The 18603-nt window shown below is 39.1% G+C and overlaps 1 protein-coding gene across 6 annotated transcripts in view; it reads right to left on the bottom strand.

Annotated features, from left to right (window-relative positions):
• Positions 1-447: 447 nt before the first annotated feature.
• Positions 448-18603, bottom strand: part of PDE3A (phosphodiesterase 3A) — a 264104-nt gene continuing 245948 nt past the window's right edge. For all 6 annotated transcript variants that reach the window (XM_048048597.2, XM_048048596.2, XM_066999483.1 and 3 more), the window contains 2 exons: positions 14224-14464; positions 448-10042 (listed from right to left, as the gene is read on the bottom strand). In XM_048048597.2, the coding sequence (XP_047904554.2) occupies positions 9795-10042; positions 14224-14464 (489 nt within the window). In that variant the 3' untranslated portion in view covers positions 448-9794. The remainder of the gene's footprint in view (positions 10043-14223; positions 14465-18603) is intronic.

The following is an 18603-nucleotide window of genomic DNA, read 5'->3' as shown; positions in this document are numbered from 1 at the left end:
GGAAGTTCAGCAGAGGATTACAGGGACACTGAGGAGCAGGAGAGGGGCGAGCTTGGCAGCCACCACAAAGCCAGCAGCCCTCACCTCACCCTCTGCTCAGCTCGGTGTTTAGTCACATAACTGGCCTTGAAACAAATTAGAAATCTGCCTTGTCTATGCTGAAAGTTATGTAGTATGAATGACGCCCAAGAGAAATCCTTCTTCAGGATTGTCTAGTATTATCAGTTACCTCAGCAGTTTGATGCTCACCTATTTTATACCCTCCTCCTGAAAGCTCAGAGAGAGCATGTGATTTTGGACATGATATAAAACTTGCTTAACTCCTCCCACCAACCTTACTGAATCAGAGTTTGAAGATGTGATAGATCATCCACTGCCTGGCACTTAAGCAGAAAGCTGAGCACTGAAAGCAAATTTGTTCGATAAAGGAAAAAGAAACACAGCGAACAGGATACCACAGAATTATATTTATGTTGTACATTTGTCTTCACATTGCAACATCCACATTGTTCATTTTGTGACAAGTATTTCTAATAATTTTGAATACATATTTACTGTATAATACATTTTACCAAGAGGCACTTCCAGTAATTCTGGCAAAAAGGAGCTTCATTATAGTGTCTAACTTACAAAACAGTAAAAATAAATAATGTTTATCTAAAAGATTTTTTTTCCTGTACAGAATCTATTTTGTACAAAACATTTATCAGGCATTAACTAAATCACTTAACAAATACTTGTGAAGAGAATATATTAAGTATTGCTACATGTATTGAGTGCAAGATACTAGTGACAGGAAAAGAATTATTCCATTTATGAAAATCACCTAAAAATACAAGGCCTTTTTCCTGAAGTGTTTAAAAAGGAGAAGCTTGGTTACAACAATATTGACAATATATAAATATAAATTAACATATGTAGTACTTAGTGAAAAGAACACTGTGTTAAAAATTGGTGTGTACAAATCCTGAACAAGATGGCACTTTTCTGCATTGCCACTTTGGTTGGCAGTTATTTTTCAAAATATTGCTTCAAAGGAATTACAATGGTATCCAAAACCCTTTCCAAATGCAGCCGTAAAAAAATTACATTTCCCCCCTTTCTCTCACCTTCAGAGGTGAAAAAATCCAGGAGGGATTAATTTGGAAATTCAGTGGTGATTTGCAGCAATGTGCTGCTCAAGCTGAATCTGAATGAACATCACAAAATCTGTCTGAAGCACAGTGCCCTGGGGTCCCAAGGCAGCGCTGGGAGTCAACAAGAGTAAGGGCTCACAGGGTATGAAGGGAGATAACAATTCCTCAGGGTTTTCTGAACTCAGAAACCTCAGTTGGCCTTTTGTGGATTTGAAAATACAAAATTTGTACGATTTGGCCCCAAAATTTGGTCAGGAAGCAAGCATGTCAATTATACCAACACACTCAAAATTTTAATTCAGCAAGTGTTTTGACCTTGCTGGATTGATTTTTTTTTTTAATTACTGCAATGAAAATGGGATTTTATTTATTTATTTATTTATTTATTTATTTAAATATAGCTTGTATGTGTTGTGCATACTTGCATATTTTTAGCCAGATAGCAAAACTGTGTTGGAAAACCATCATTTTTGAAAGGTACTACTTCCACTGGAGTTGCTGAGGCAAAGGTTAGAAAATGTGTTTCTGTTGGAAAATGTCCCAGATGTTCTTCTATCAAAAGCACTAAGAACAAATAAACTGCCACCCCTCAGTGAAAATGTTATCTGTTAAATAAACATAACCTACAGTATGAATTACATCTTTTTTAAAATTGAACTTAAATTACTTTCCATCATGCAAACATCTTACATTGATTACTCAAGAAAAGACTTGACTTTAGAAAAGTAATGACCAAATGTATGTTGACATGGCTGAAATATTAAAAATACCATCAACACCACATGGCAGTTATAAATGCTGTCTTTGATCTTTTAGATACCATCTGCAGTACTGCATTAAGGTTTATAAACACCTAAAATGAAAATTTTGCATACAAATATAGATTTTAATTGTGTGTCAGAATCAGGGAGGAGTTTCAAAAAGAAAAGATAGCTTTAGCAGACGATAGGCTTTCTATCCAAAAAAGTATGTACATGCCTGGCAAACTAACTGCTTTCTCTCTGCTCACATTACAGACCTATTTTTGTATTTATTTTTCCTTTTCATAAAAGCATGGGGGAAAAATGACTGGGGTCGGGGAACAACATAACAAAAACAATTCTCCTTTAAATAAATATTTAAAAGCAACAAGCAATTGCTAATTCACATTAATTGTTTGCAAGTGTTCGCTGTGATAAAGGAAGACGGTGTTGGGAAACAAAGCATCTAAGCTCACTGCGCTTGGGGCTACAGCCGTGAGCCAACCATGGCGAGGTGGGTATAGAGTTGGATTGCTTTATCCACAGGTATTTCTCCAGCTACTTTGACAACAGCACTCTGAAATCTGACATTTGTTCCCTCCTGCTGCATCCTCCACCATCCACAGGCTGACGGTGTGAGCACAGCTCCTGCTGCAAGTCTGAAGATGTGAGAGCAAATGCATGCCTGCCTTGCTGGGGCCACGGCATGTGTTGCACCTTGCTTGTTTAATCTGACTTCTATGGCCCTTGAGCCAGGACAGGAGATTTCAGTCATAAAAGGATATGCAGCCCACAGCTGTGGCAAAGTCCCTTATGTCTGCTCTTATGCTTCTACACAGCCAGAAAACAGAAACGCATGTGTTTTCCCATCCAAGTCACTGCTAGGAGAAAAGATTTCCCATGCCTGCAAATTTTGGTGTGCTCCTGAGTGTATCCAGGTCTCATATGCCAGCAGCAGCAGGACAGGTCTCACCTCTTGTCCAGTTTCCACACCGGACATACCACAAAGCACAGCTTAGGAAGTAAGAAACAACAAGCATAGTACAGCCACCTAAAAAATCTCAATTGAAATAAATATTATCATTTTTTCCTCCTCTAGCACCAAGAAAAGTTTTCTTTGATGAGGACTAGAACACTTCAACCAAAAATCCTTCTTTTACTTCATACTTCAGCTCAACAGACCACTGACATGGCCGGTTGATTATACCTAATCACCTTTAAGAAGGAATTGTTTTACATCTGCAAGCACTCAGGGAAATTTCTGCTTACACCTTAAATGACACTGGCAAGCTTTCAAGCTGTGCAATGCTTATTGTTGTTTCAGTTTTGCCAAAGAAGTATTGTTAACTAGCTCAAGCTTTTACCCCATCTGCCATTGTGAGAATGGACTCTCCAGAAATAAATCAGTGCTCATCTGCCTGCCAGCTCCTGAGGAGTTTGCATCTCCCTAAGACTTCAGGCAGGGACTCACAGGGGCAACGTTTGCATCCTACTGAGGAGGTGTGATGATTTTTTCATCAAAAATCACCTGCCTGCCAAGCAAATCACACTAAAAGGCTCTGAATAAATTATAATTAGGAAGTAAATGGAGGGTAACTCTTGCACTGCTCCCTCCAACATGGAGATTCAATAACTACCACAGCAGGGGCTAAAACCATGCTTTGATTTACCTCCAGAGGAATGTTGTTTTGCTAAATGAAAGTGATGAAATTCAAAGAAAGATTTATCTTACTCAGTTGTTCTCAAACGTACTGGTGCTATTTTGTTCTAATTCAAAGTTTGCCTTCAAAAATTTATATTTTTGCTAGTTTTTCCAATGATTGCTTAAAATAGTTTTCACCTTGATTTCAATTATTTCCTCATCCATTCAACAACACTTAACAGGTGCATTTTCTTCACGAGGCCTGAACACTGAGAACACATCATAAGCGTATTTTCTTTACTCCTTCCTTTCAAATTTATAGGCTTTTACTCCTACTAACATTAAAAAAAAAAAAAAAGTCATTCAGATGTCAAAGGGTGCTTTTATTTGTTCAGTCGCTTAAAATTTGAAAAGAAGATTCCTCTGCCCTAGTTAATGTGAACATTTCTCTTTAATGCTGTGACCATTTTGACTAATGCTGCAACATCAGCTAAAAACCCTGAAACTCCAGGCTTACTTCACTCCAATGGGATTAACATTTGATTTTGAAAGAAAAGGAAAATTAAGCATGTTGGATAAAATTTGTTTCATGCTGGACTGTATTTTCCTTTTCTCTTTCCTATGAATTGCTACTCTGACTCTCCCTGTATGTCTGAACTCAAAGACTACTTACAGCAGCACTGTGCTGCCAACCGAGGAATACCCAACTTCTCAAACCAATATCCAGGTCCAAGACTAGAGAGAACAAGCGAGCATCCACATCTGCTTCCCACCTGCAGCAGACCAGGGAGAGGCACGTGCCCTGATTTAATGCTCAAGATTCTCATGCTCGTGCTTAAACTGAAACCTTTTTGCTTTAAACATGTAATTCTGGAACATCTCAACCATAACAGTGCTTGAAAAAGAAATAGCAACTACTCTACCTTTTATGAATCACAAGGTTTTCCAACAGTCAAGCCTCTGCTTTCTGAGAAAGAAAAGCCACAAACTCTTTGCTGCCCTCCCAGCCTATTGAGTGTCCCTTCTATTAGATGGTTCCTCTCTAGAATGAACTGCAGCACACCTCCGTTGCCTCTCCCACACTTGGATCAGCCGATGCGTCTCTCTGGGCTGTTTGCTGGTCAAGCATCTTGTGCCTGCTCTGGGTCCCAGCCCTGGGCACAGCCAGGTTTGCTGCCTGCCCAGGTTCACATTGACTGGCACTTCTGGCAGTGCCTATGGAAAATCAGTGAGAGGGTGGATTCAAACCTCCACCCATGTACATCAGCATCAATCGCCCCACCACAGGATCACACCCCCACACAGGCCAAGCAGGATGTGCCAGGTAACTAATGAGGCTTTGCAAAACTACTTCATTAAAACCTGGGACCAACCACAAACCTTTTGCTGAATTACACTGATGACAATTTTTTTCAGAAGTGCTTAAGGTTCATTTTGAAAATAGACAAAATTCTCTAACATCCTAAGTCCCAGCCTGTCAAGTACCTAAACTGACAGCCACTCCACACCTACTCAGTTCACAGCTCGGTAGCATGGATGAAGCACTGTGTGTGGAGGTGCCCAGACATAGGAACATCGGAACATAGGCTGGGAAGTGCTCGTGGGCTGTACCACCGACTGATGCTCAGTTTGGTAAGAACCTTGGCCTCTCCACACTGCATTCTACTACCAGAGGCATTTTGGAGGGAAGGAGGGAAGGAAAGTAGAGAGGTCGGTCCAGACTTTCAAAAATATTTTTGTATCTAAAAACATATGTTAAAAATGCAATCTCCAATCACATCTGCCTAGGAACCATCTATTCTCAGAATGTGACAGTCATTTGCAAGGAGAGCCAGCACCCTGCACAAGGTCACAGGGGAGGGTATTGGTGACACACAGTCATTTCTCCATCTTTCCATAAGGGATTTCATTTACAGAGGAAGGAAATTTAAAATGCTGCAAGGAACACTGGAGAATTACTCTTTCCTAGTAGATTCCTACAACTTATTTCTGATCTATGGCTCACAGCACCACATCAAATGCTTTTTCTACTGGAGGAAGCAACTGATTTTTAGAGGTGTGTCAACACATTCTGTACATCAAATGAAACATGTAATGCCAGGTTCCCTCAAAAATTAGAACATAAGAAGTAAACTATGACACTTTGAAAGTGGTAGAAATTTTTACTTCCAGACATTGTTTTGGGTTCTTGAAAACCAAAGTCTTAGACTCCTCATAAGAGAAAATGTAATAAAACAATTAATTTGAGGCTTTCATAATCTCTACTTCATTGTGTTCCTTCTGCACTACAAGCATAAAAAGAGAAGTTATATTCCAGAGTAAACATCATGTGACTACTAAGCAAACTGGGAATATGGGGACAAACGGGTTTATATGTAATTGCCAAGTGATGAGGAGAGCATTCTTCTCACTGCACAAGAAGCTGCAATTCCTACAAAAAGCCTCCAATTTAAGGAAACAGCAAACCTCCTAGACTAGAAAGGAACAGGATCATCCCCCAGGTGCCATTACAGTGGAAAAAGCAAAACACTGAATCTGGAAAACATAATCTGATACTTCTCTCCCTCTCTGTTTTTAAAGAATTGAAAACTAAAATACATATATATATATTTTTTAAACTGCAAAACACTGTTTAAATAGGGCTTACTTTCTCTAGCATTTGATGAACCCCTTTACACAATGTACATACCAGAAACCCAGATCAACTCTTTAAATATCCTACCAGAAATCTGAACACTTCGATGATATAATCCTTCCTTCCTTCCTTTCCTTCCTTCCTTCCTTTTCTTTCTTCTTTCTTTTTCTTTCTCTTCTTTCTTTCCATTTTTTTTCACCCACATACTGCACAGGTTGTGGTTTATTTAGGGTTTGCAGCTCCAAAGGATTGCACAAAGTGGAAAACCATCAAGGTCTAGCCTCAAAAACAGTGCTGTAACTGCATGTCAAAAGGTTTGCCTCCTTTGGACAAGAGACTAGTATAAAAACCAACAACAACAATAAAAATTAAAATCCAGTCTGTTTCACTATCTACTTTAAAAAAAAAAAAAAGGCAAACAAATGTATTCACACATTTGATGAAAAATATCTCTGATATTTTCTTTGTGTTATATTTAAACCAACCTGGGGAATTCCCTGTTCATTTTTTTTTCCCAGAAATACATTGCAAAGATGCAAAATCAGATTGATAAGGAGTGAATACCTGCAGAAATTAGATTTTACCATTAATTATGTGGAATGCAAAAAAAATCACCAGTCCCAGTCCCAGATACTTTTGCTTCTTTGCTAGCAGTTTGGATAAATTGCCTGTCAGCAATTCCCATACTGTAAAAGACCCGAGTTAATCAAACTGCACCCACAAATAGGCTTGTGTACCAATGTAGTAATTTATAACAGCTGCATTGTTAGCATTGTTATTATAGAAAGAAAGCTTAACACATAAGAGCAGACAATGATTTTACCTATTGGCAACCAAAGATGATGAATAACAAAAATAAAATAATTCCCTTTCAGAAAATTTTTAGGATATTTTTTCTTGGTTCAACCCTGTATATTTGCTTAGATGAGTTAATGAAACTTTAGTCATGGGAACTGGCCTCATTCTTGATTGGTTCATCTTAATTTTACCAAGTGGACACCCACTGACACTTTGTGTAATAATTTTTTTTCTTCTTCTAGCAAAAGCAATATAAAATCAATATAAAAAATCCAGTTCCAGTGAGCATGCACTGAAAAAAAGAAGAAAAATATGCATAGAGATGTGATATTTTAAAGCATCTCTATGTTTAATTTTTAAGGGCAGAATTAAACACATTAAATAATTCTGGCACTATAACATATGCATGTCACTTGTACAAGAAAACCCCAAATTAAATGGTTAATTGAAGTAACAGAAAAGGTATGAAAACAATGCAAGCTGAAATTGGTGGAGACTTGCTGAGATCTTGGAGAACACTCAAGTGATGACACTTTTTCTTTTGAATTAATTCTATCCTTTCCCTTTAAAACAATAGTGGAATTTGGATCTTTGTTCTTCTGATTTCACCGAAAACCACTGACTAAATTTTTCTGCTGGTAAGAGCATCCAGAGCCATGCTCTACAGTCATTCCGTCAAAATGCAAACATCTTCTCTGCTGGTAAAAAAACACAATCCTCTTTATGCAAAGCAAAAAGAAACTCTGACAACACATATTGGCTTTGATAGAGAGGGTTTTCTAACATTTTTGGGGAGGTATCAGTAGGACTAGGAAATACTGTGAATGCATAACAATGGCAAAAAGCGATGGATGCAATGTCAGCAATTTAATATAAAAAGGACTTCTACGAACTCTTCCTTTCAAGCATTCTCACTCCCATAAGCAATTCTCTTCTTGGCAAGGGACTGCAAGATTAGCATATAAAAAACATATGTAGTCAAACCATTTTTGAGAGATATTGATCTTCATATATATATATATAATTATTTTTGTGGAGAAAAACAACAACAACAACAACCTGTAAATTGCGTGGTACTGGTTGCTACTGCCAGTCCCAAAGAGCATTAATATGCTAAAGCCATGATCCTGTAGACCAGTGGCTTCCCAGAAGGTTTTACACATATTCAAGACTTTATTTGTTGGGTTTGAAAATGGCTACACTGTATAAAAATGCTTTTGTATTTATTCTTAAAAAAATTAGCTTTACAAAAAAAAACCAACTTTTTTTCTTTTTTTCTTTTTCTTAAAGATATCATTATCTACAGGAACCCATAAAAATTTCTCCATATTTACATCTAGATAGCTAATCATTGACAAATATAATATTGTGAAATAAAATATTGAAGGTGAATATTCAACTTTTTAAATAGACGTTTGGCTCACAGCATAAACAACAGAGAAAAACAAACAGAACAAAACAAAAATATCTGCTCTTCTACAGGCCCGATCTTTTCCTCTCATTAAAAAAAAAAAAAAACAAAAAAAACAAAACAAAACCAAACAAACAAAAAAAAAGAAAACAGCAAACAAAAAGTAAGTGTATTGGTGGGATCAAACACACTGCTTCTAAGCAGAACGCCATCTACAAACTGCTCCCAACCAGCCCTCACACTGAAAAACAAGCTCTCTGAAGCTCATGTGAGTGGTTGCTGAGACATATGCAGGACTGGCACCATTCTCCCTCCCCTCTCCTAATGCAACATTCGCATTTTATTTTGAGACATGACCCCCATGCTCCCCTTCTTTTGCTCTCAAGAAACGTTGGCTTAGCTTTGCTCCAAAATCATTATGTTTGGCCACTGATGCATGGAGGCATACGGTTAGGGTGGAAAGATGGCAGTGTGCCTCTAGTTTCCATATGTGCACGTACATTTGCTTTCTTCTCTCTCCTGCTCAAACATATATGCCATTCACACACTCAGAAGTGGACAGAGGGCCAGATCCTTACAAGAGCAGTGTGCTGCATAACCCCTCGTAAGCCTCCCTGGAAATAAACGCCCCGGCACTTCCCTTTCGCCAGCAGTCTGAGAAATGCCAGAAGAGGAGGAGGAGGAGACAGAGACGAAGCTAGCATGGGCCCTACTGCAAGGCTGCTGCCTGCAGCCAGTGTGCAACGCAGGACTTGGAGGATGACGGGAAACACAGAGCTCCTCACAAAGGGCTCCAGCTTCCTCATGGGCACAAATTCTCTAAAATTCACGCCTCCTGTTCATTGTCATGTATCAGGACATGTGCTACAGCTAGTCTAATAAGAACTCAAACTATGCTATATGACACACACACACACAAGCACCCCCCTCACGCACACATATATGTTGCCAGGATACATCGGCATTCATGTAAAGCTTTGGAACTGTTATCCCTCAGCATTAAGAGCAAAAGATACTTAACTGGTACCTCGCTGTTAACTACAAATGTGCTTTAGAAGCAGCATTTCTTTAGATAACTTCCTTCTGTAAATATCACAGTGACCATAAAATATCATTAAATCTATTTTGCTGAAGTGCGCAGCCAATAACCCTGGCTATACATATATATATATATTTATATAATTCCATCCCCCACCCCCACCTCCAAATCTCTGTAAAGAAAGTCTGTAAAAGCCGGTGTCTCAGTGTGAAAGCTTCCTTGAGCATAGGAGTTTAAACAATGTACCTCACCATAAAAAGGAAAGAGAAACACATTAAACAGCTGTAGGCGCATAATCCCATACTTCTACAGTGTTGTGTCTAAATGCTGTGCTGGCTTGAGAAAGAGTTTGTGCACAAGTCAATCTGTCTTAAAATACTGCTGTAAATATTGTCATTGGTTTGGTTCTACAGTTGTGTCCTCCTCTTCATCCCTCTTGGGCTTCCCTTTCTCCTCCTCCTCTTCCCTGATGGCCTGAATTTGTTCTGAAGATTGGTGCAGTGTGGATTGCTCTGCGCCTTGCTTCTCTGTTCCAGCTAACCTCTCCTCATCCTCAATTACTTTCTTCCACATTTTATGGTTCTGGAGCAGGTGCTGAGTGATCTGACAGTAGATTTTCCTCCTCTTGAACTTCTTCTTTCCTGTAAAATACCGTGTGATGTTAATGTTCTGTGAGGGAAGAAGGAGAACAGACTGAAGGTGTAGGAAGTAGGGTGTGTTATAACATACAGGAATTGCACCAACAGATTTTTAAAATCACAAACTTAAAGATCCTTAAAAACTCAGAAAGTCATATCAACCCAGACCTCCAGGAGAAAACTTTTCCCACGCAGTCTGAGCCCCAGCCTTGTCTTACCATGGACTGCATGCTGTCCCTTACTGTATAGCTCACAGAGACATCTAGTGTTTGAACGATGATGCACAAAATATGTTTCTGAGCTGTTTCCACTCACTGTTTTGGGATTAAGTGCTTCAAGACAGCGATCATCTTACTCTGTAACACAGACATTAAACCCCCATCCCAAAATAGATCTCTGCTCACTGCTCTAGAAAAAAAAAATCCTGTGTTTTCTCACATTTTGCCTTTGATCTGAGAAGTGCTGTAGGAGAGTAACAAACTGAGTAAGCATTAGTAATCAAAGGAGGGAACCCGTTCCTATGTTCCCTTGTCAGAGATTTACTACTCTACCACTACAGTGAAGATGATCATAAAGCCTTTGCACAACATTGCTCCAGCAACAGAGTTTGATCACTGATGAAGTGGTCACATAGCCAAACACTATCAGGAAGTATCTCATATCTCTGCTTTTGATTCATCAGTCCCCTCCTGTTAATCTGACAAATGTTTTTGTCACTGTTAGTTCTCAGGGCTCCTGACACAGCTGCACCACAAGTGTTTTGCTTTCTGAAGTGGCTTTTTTTTTCTTTTTTTTTTTTCTTTTCCTATGCCTGTATGGCCTGTCCAACACGAATTGTTAACTCCTTAAAACTACAAAGCTTGAAAATTTTCCCTGATCATTAACAGTGGCAATGTCAGTGATAGAACTGAAATAATAACCCCTCCAAAGACAACTGCTGATTTCTTTTTTTTTAAAGAAGGTGACGTACAAGAATGTTTTGTACCAAATAAATTTGCGTGGATTAGCACTTGCAGGTTGCCTGAAGTATGTCTGTGTCAGGGTCCAAAACGTTTAGCCCTTGAAGCTTCTGAACTGGAAACAAAGAGCTTTTCACTGAGCACAGACCAAATCTAACTCAATCCTTCATTAGAAAGCCCTTGGTTCTCTGTAGGAAACCTTCAGGTTTAGCACTAATAAAAAGCCCCTACTCTGCCAATGCCATAGCAGGACATTCCCTCCTGGCTTTCCTGGGTGACCTGCATCTTGCTGCTCTCTGCAGAGACCACTGAGCACTTGCTGTGGTGATAAAATTTGCCTGAATCACTAAAGACTGTTTAATTTTTATATTTACAACAGAACTTTGAGAAAATTACATGCTCCTTTATAGTAACAAAATAAATCACTTTTAGGCTACCTTAAATTTTCATAACTCTACATATATCTCTGCTGTTTCAGTGAATTATCAGGAGCTACATTTTCTGCAACAACTATATTTCCATCTACCTAAATTTCATGTCCATCAAGAAAAACATCACCAACATCTCCACAACACGTGGTATTTATGTATCTCACATCTTATCCTTTTATTTGTAAGTTTCATGAAGGTTTAGAACATCCATAACTGTGTTGATAACAGGAACAAATTTCTAATTACTTTTAAAACCTCTATATCCACACAAAAAATTCTGTAGATTCCTAATGCAGATGCATACAGCCACAGAGAATTTAGCAAACCAGAAGAAAACAGTTTTTAATATGTTGGTATGACTGAGATGAGCACCTCACATTCAGTAAGAAGGAAGCAGGAAGAACTTCTTTGGCTATTTCAAAACTTTTGATACGTTCATTTTTAAGGTTTTGAAAAAGATACAAAATGTAAAAGTAATAGCTTGAATAATAAAATATTATCATGAGGTGGAATATCATGAATCCTAGGCTCCTGAGGGAATTGTGTGATGTAGTCACCAAGCCACTCTCCATATTTGAAAAATCATGGCAGTCAGGTGATGTCCCCAGTGACTGGAAAAATGGGAAGATCACTCGCATTTTAAAAAAGGGTAGAAAGGAAGACCTGGGAAACTACAAACTGGTAAGCCTCACCTCTGTGCTTGGAAAATCATGGAATGAATCCTCCTGGAGGCAATATTAAGGCACATGCAGTCCCATGGGACAGCCAGCTTGGCTTCACCAAGGGTAAATCGTGCCTAACCAATCTGGTGGTCTTCTGTGATGGAGTAACTGCATCAGTCAACAAGGGAAGACTGACTGATGCCATCTACTTGGACTTCTGTAAGCCCTTTGACACAGTCCCACACAACATCCTAATCCCTAAATTGGAGAGATACGGATTGAAGGGCGGACCAGCTGGTATATAAGGAATTGGCTTGACAGCTGCACCCAGAGAGTAGTGGTCAATAGTTCTATGTCCAGATGGAGACTGGTTATGATTGGTGTCCCTCAGGGGTCTGTCTTGGGACCAGTGCTTTTCAATATCTTCTTCAATGACATACATGATGGGATTCAGTGCAGCCTCAGCAAGTTTGCAGATGACACCGAACTGAGTGGTACAGTTGATACCAAAGAAGGAAGGGATGCCATTCAAAGGGACCTGGGCAGGCTGGAGAAGTGGGCCAACATGAACTGCATGAGGTTCAACAAGTCCAAGTGCAAGGAGCTGCACCTGGGTCAGGACACTCCAAGACAGGAGTACGGCCTGAGAGAAGAACTCACTGAGACCAGCCATGCAGAGAAAGACTTGGAGGACTTGAGGGTTCTGGTGGATGAAAGGCTCAACATGAGCCAGCAGTGTGTGCTTGCAGCCCAGAAGGCCAACTGCATCCTGGGCTGCATCAAAACAGGTGTGAACAGCAGGTCAAGGGAGGTGATTGTCCCCTTCTACTCTGCCCTTGTGAGGCCCCACCTGGAGTACTGCATCCAGGTTTGGGGCCCCCAGCACAAGAAAGAAGCGGACCTGTTAGAGTGAGTCCAGAGAAGGGCTACAAAGATGATCAGAGGACTGGAGCATCTCTCCTATGAAAAAGGGTGAGAGAGCTGGGGATGTTCAGCCTGGACAAGAGAAGGCTCTAGGGAGACCTTTCAATTGAGACCTTTCAATTGAGACTTTTCATTGAGACCTTTCAATACTTAAAGGAGTCTTTATGGATGGAGAAGGACGCTTTACTCGGGTAGATAATGATAAGACAAGGGGGAATGCTCTTAACCTAAAAAAGGGTAGATTTAGACTAGTCATTAGGAGGAAATTCTTCACTGTATGGGTAGTGAGGCACTGGAACAAGTTGCCAAGAGAAGTTGTGGATGCCTCATCCCTGGAGGTGTTCAAGGCCAGGCTGGATGGGACATTGGCCAGCCTGATCTAGTGGGTGGCATCCCTGCCTATGGCAGGGGTGTTGGAGTTAGATGATCTTTAAGGTCCCTTCCAACCCAAGCCATTCTATGATTCTATGATATGATTCTATGAATATTGAAAAGAAAACAGAAGATGACTAAAAAATGGTTGGTTTTCAGTATGACAAGTGTTAATGATGACCCGTGCTTTTAACTTAAAAGCAGCATTGTTGGACTTGACTAGCAGGGACACAGAATATTACACAATACAGCAATGAGATGAATGGCAACTAAGAATGTAAAAGTAAGGCTAGACCCTAGAATGGATAAATGAGAACACACTTCATCTTTCTTCTTAATACAGAAACGTCAGTTTCAATGCTTTGGGGTCTCTGTTGGTTACCAACCTTATAGCTTTTCATCTGGTAGACAATTCCATAAATGTGAACCTGCCACAGAAATGTGTAGTTCTGTCTGGTATTAGAGAGATGATCCTGTAGAGCTGGTGGATGCTAAAATAAACCTGTGCACACTATATTATTTAATGTTTCCTTTGAACTTTGGGCATGAAACGATATGGGGAAGAATAGAAAAGTTAAGGTTGTTAGAGAAAAGGCTATGTATCAGTGTTTCACTAGGGCAATAAAGGCTGGTGCTTTCTAGACAGATGAGATACAGGGAAGGGAGTGCCAATGTGACTAACCTCATGACAACTTCACCAAGGACAGCGCTGAATCACTGTGACTCTGGAGAGGTTCACGTAGAACATGACTCTACGCTTTTACAATATGACTTCTTAGTTTTTGGTCATAATATGGAACTTTTTCTGTTGAAAAAAATAAGTGTGAGTAACTTACTAGATTCAGCATTTTCACACGTTTCCATTTCTGCTGTATCTTCCTCTTCATGCTCATCAGTGTCTCCTGATTCATCACTATCTTCTATCCATTTTCCTGGCATCAGCCCTGCTGAGTCATAGGAGTTACACAGTGGTCCCACAATGTGAGTGATGAAAGATTCCTGAAGGTGTGCCAGCTGAGGAGCAGAGCGATCCATGAAAGGACTGATAGGCAGGCCCAAGCTAGCCTCTTCATCACCCTGGAGAAGAAAAACAGCAGTAATTTCTCTGAAGTGAATGAAAGAAAAACTGTGTCATGAAAAGGAGCAATGCACATCAAACCAATTAAAAATGATGAAAGAAAAATAGTTCTACTGTAATGCCACTTCCATACCATGCCAGAGTGACATTATTATAGTGCCATCATCTCAAATGATTCATTGAAGTTACAGCTCTTTTCTTGTAAGAGGACCCACTACCAACAGTGTGAATTTAACAAGAATGTTACTTTGATGACTGCTCAAAATGATGCCCACCACCACTGTCCTGTACTTTGCACTGAGTTTGAAAGTTTGAAAACTGATGATTTCCTGATTTCTTTACATTATTTTCAGAAACGTTTTCTGATTTTGTGATTGTTAGCTCATTCTCCTTGTACTCAGCCAACTGTTTGCAGGGGACAAAACTGAATTGCTGCAAGCCAGAGCCATCTCATTGACCTAGTTTTCTTATGGATTTTGTCCTTATTACACATTTCTTAAAACAAAGAACTCCTTTTGGCTTTGGGTCATAATTATCTGCTTTCTGGAAATACTAGAATGATCCCCATCAAAGTAGGCATAACTCAGAAGCAGTAAATCTTTCCCATAAAGCTTTTTGCTATCTTTTCTTGGGGAGAGAGAGATGAGAGGGGGTATAGGAAGACTTATTTGCCTCCTCTCATGATGTGAAAAAGGTCGAACTTTCTTGCAGTAGAAAGTCTGATATTCTCACTCACCCCTACCATAGCAAAGCCTCTGGTGATATCAGCGAGTTTTCAGCTGAGTAGACATGTCAAGACTGAATGCCACTTCCCCAGTAAAACAAACAAACAAACAAACAAACAACAACAACAAAAAACACACACAAAAAAACACATCCCTTTAATCAAACCTGTTATGCAAATTAAGACACTAATACAACATGGAGGGCTATTTTTTGAGAATACAGATTAGAATCTGCGCAGACATATTCACTTTCCATGAATTTACATGTTGCCTGAATTTATTTCCTGGCAATCTAAATTTTCCAAAAGTCAGAGACAATGTTATCTGGTCAACAACTCATTGATAGCTTGGAAGGTCAATGAATGAGAGTTCGATTTTGAAGCATGTACCACAAACATCTCACTTCCTTGTGGTTTGTTTTGTTTTTATTTTTGTAATAACCTACCAAAAACATTATACTCAATCATTAAATGCAGAATATTAGTCTTAACAAAACACTGAAACATGTCATCCATCCTTGAAATAACAAGCAAATTAAAAAGAAGTGGCAACTCGCTCTTCTTCACAGTAACACATTTGAGATTTCATAGTTGTCACTAGTGGGAAGAAAGCTGACTATTAAAATGTTTACAAGTTCTTTTTTCATGTCCAGTTAAAACATGATTTATTATGTGAAGTATATTGCAGCGCATTTTTTGATTCTTTTTAATGTAAGTCTAGCCTAACTTTGAATAAATATGCTGAACACGTGGAGGGAAAAAATGAAACATACTGTAACAATATGGTGCAGGTTTTTGAACAATTATATGCAAAACACTTGTTATTTTATGGGAGTTAAATTCTTCAGAGGAATCAGTGTTTATTAAAGGAAACCCAAGAAAGATATTTCACTATTCTCACAGCATAGGCTGAATGTAGGCTTTTTGATAACAACAGTTCTGGGGAAGTTCAAACTTCCCATAAAATTTTCCTCTTCAGAAGTGAGAAAAAGAATGCTTTTCCCTACTCAGAAGAAAGTTGATGATCAAAAGCATGGCGAAGATGGTTTAATACAACACATACAGTATATTTCATTAGAGAAAGTCGGGTTTTAACCTAGGTTAAATAAATTGAAAATCTAACTTATTGTCCTTAGTGTCAAAAGTAGGTCCTAGGAAGAATATGCTCTTTGTTTTCAGCCCTATCATAGAATCACAGAATTGTTTGTGTTGGAAGGGCCCTTAACAGCCATTTGGTTCCAGCCGGCCCTGCCATGGGAAGGGACACCTCCAACCAGATCAGGTTGCCCAAAGCCCCATCCAACCTGGCGTTGAACACTTCCAGGGATGGGGTATCCACAACTTCTTTGGGCAACCTGTTCCAGTGCTTCACAACCCTCTGAGTAAAGAATTTCTTCCTTATATCTAATCTAAACCTACCCTCTTTTAGTTTACTGCACTTCTACACCATTAACTACACTTCCTGACAACTACACTTCCTGACAGAGTCCCTCTCCAGCTTTCTCAAAAGTCCCAGTATCCTGTCAGGATGGCAACTCATGTCAGGCAAAAGACCAAACAGAAAATGTATCAGTACATATTGATTTCTCAGTATAGTGAATATACATCTTTTATTAAAACAAACAAACAACAACAAAAACAACAAAATCAAACTGACCACCCAATGTCTTATAATTCGCAGGTGAAGGGTTCAAAGACTTTTGCCCACAGTTCCCATGCCAAAAGTAAAGTCAGTAACGAAGATAACAAACGTGCTATTCTGAAGCAAAATTTGCAGAGAAGATAAATCTTAAGATTATTTATTTTTAATTACAGTATTATGAGAAAGATTATCTGCAGCAGTCCTTTGGAGCAACTTCCAAGAGCATGAAAATATTAATAGCACACCTTTCTGACTGATGGACAACGACATAGATTTTACTGTGGAAGAGCATCCTCTCACACATGTTCCTCCCAAGCTAAACTCAGAGCTCACTTTCTGACATGCTGATGATACCACTGTATTGGAGCACTTACTGTCCTCTGAAATTAGTTATTTTGGACCAAAGAAAAGTCATATCATATATATGACTAACAAGTTTTGTTTGTATGCAGTGGTCACACACATCAGCTATGATCATCACCAGAATTAGGTGAAGTACAATTTGTTGGGAGAACTTTAATGAGAATAAACAAAGAAAAGCATTTCCTGAAAGAAAATGTGGGAGATGAAGGTTAATTACTGCTGTTATGGGATTCATTCTCTTCTACAATGAAAAAAAAAAAAAAAAAAAGGAAAATTGAACTAACTATATTTGTAATATATGTAAGAATCTTTGCCATTTCTTTTACTCAGGACTGTTTAAAGAAATGAAGGACCTTCAGGGCAATGTCTTAATTTTGACCCTTCTTCCATTTCTTTACATACTCCAGAATGCAGCAGCAGAATAAAATCCTACTTTTTCCAAACTCTAAGTACAGTAAATTTGAGTAAAGATGACAAGGCTTTAAAAGGGGTTATCCTGTGACTTTAAGTCAGTCTACCCTCCCCTAGAAGACTGTCCAGTGTCTGATTCAGTGATTTAGCTTGCATGCTTCCTCCTGAAAAGACAGGATGTGAAGTTCAGTCTAACCAGCACATTCAAAATGTCTTTCCACTCAGGAAACAGAGGAATAACGTGGGAACAGCTCTGTCTCTTGCACTCAGCATGCCTAAATAAATTATAATGAGAAAAGTTTCAGTTAAGAGCACCCTTATACCTGGCAGGAGAGCACCAGTGCCTGGCTATATTCCCAGGTCTTTGTAAATCAGTCTGTGGCTGTTCTCCCTCCTTGTGCTACCATCAGCTGAGTCTTGCATTATTATTGCTGTTGTACTAACAAACCTTTGGAAAGCTGAAAGTGATGTCAAAAAAACAAAACAAAACAAAAAAAAGTATGAGCTAAGATCAACATGTAGGGAGCAGATATGGTTAGTCTGTAATAAAATGAAAGTCAACAATGTTACAATGGCATTCATATTCACTACATAAAGGTTCTATGTGTGTGTGCACGCAGGGACATGGCCCAAGGGGAAACTAAAATAACCCCTCTTCTTTGTTTAGATCATCTCAATAAGGATGTCATGTCCAGTTTTAGAGAGCACATGTCAACAAAAGTGTGAGCCACCTGGAGTCACTGCAGAGAAGAGCAATGAGAACCAGCAGATGTCTTGAAAAGATATGGAAGAAAGGATGAAAAAATAGTTTGTACTAAAGAAGACTGAAAGAAGGATGACAAGCCAACAGAAAAAAAGTAGGAAAAGAACAACTAGTTCACCATGTACATGGTAAGGATATTGACAGACTAGATTGGCTAAGCCTGTACAAAACCCCATCATCAGATGTCTTTGAGGATAAATTAGAAGCTTGAGTGCCATACGGACTATCACTGATC

This window comes from Anser cygnoides, chromosome 1 (assembly GCF_040182565.1).
Source record: "Anser cygnoides isolate HZ-2024a breed goose chromosome 1, Taihu_goose_T2T_genome, whole genome shotgun sequence".
Lineage (NCBI taxonomy): Eukaryota > Metazoa > Chordata > Aves > Anseriformes > Anatidae > Anser > Anser cygnoides.
Note: the sequence above shows the minus strand (reverse complement) of the source record. Positions and strands in the feature narration are given on the sequence as shown.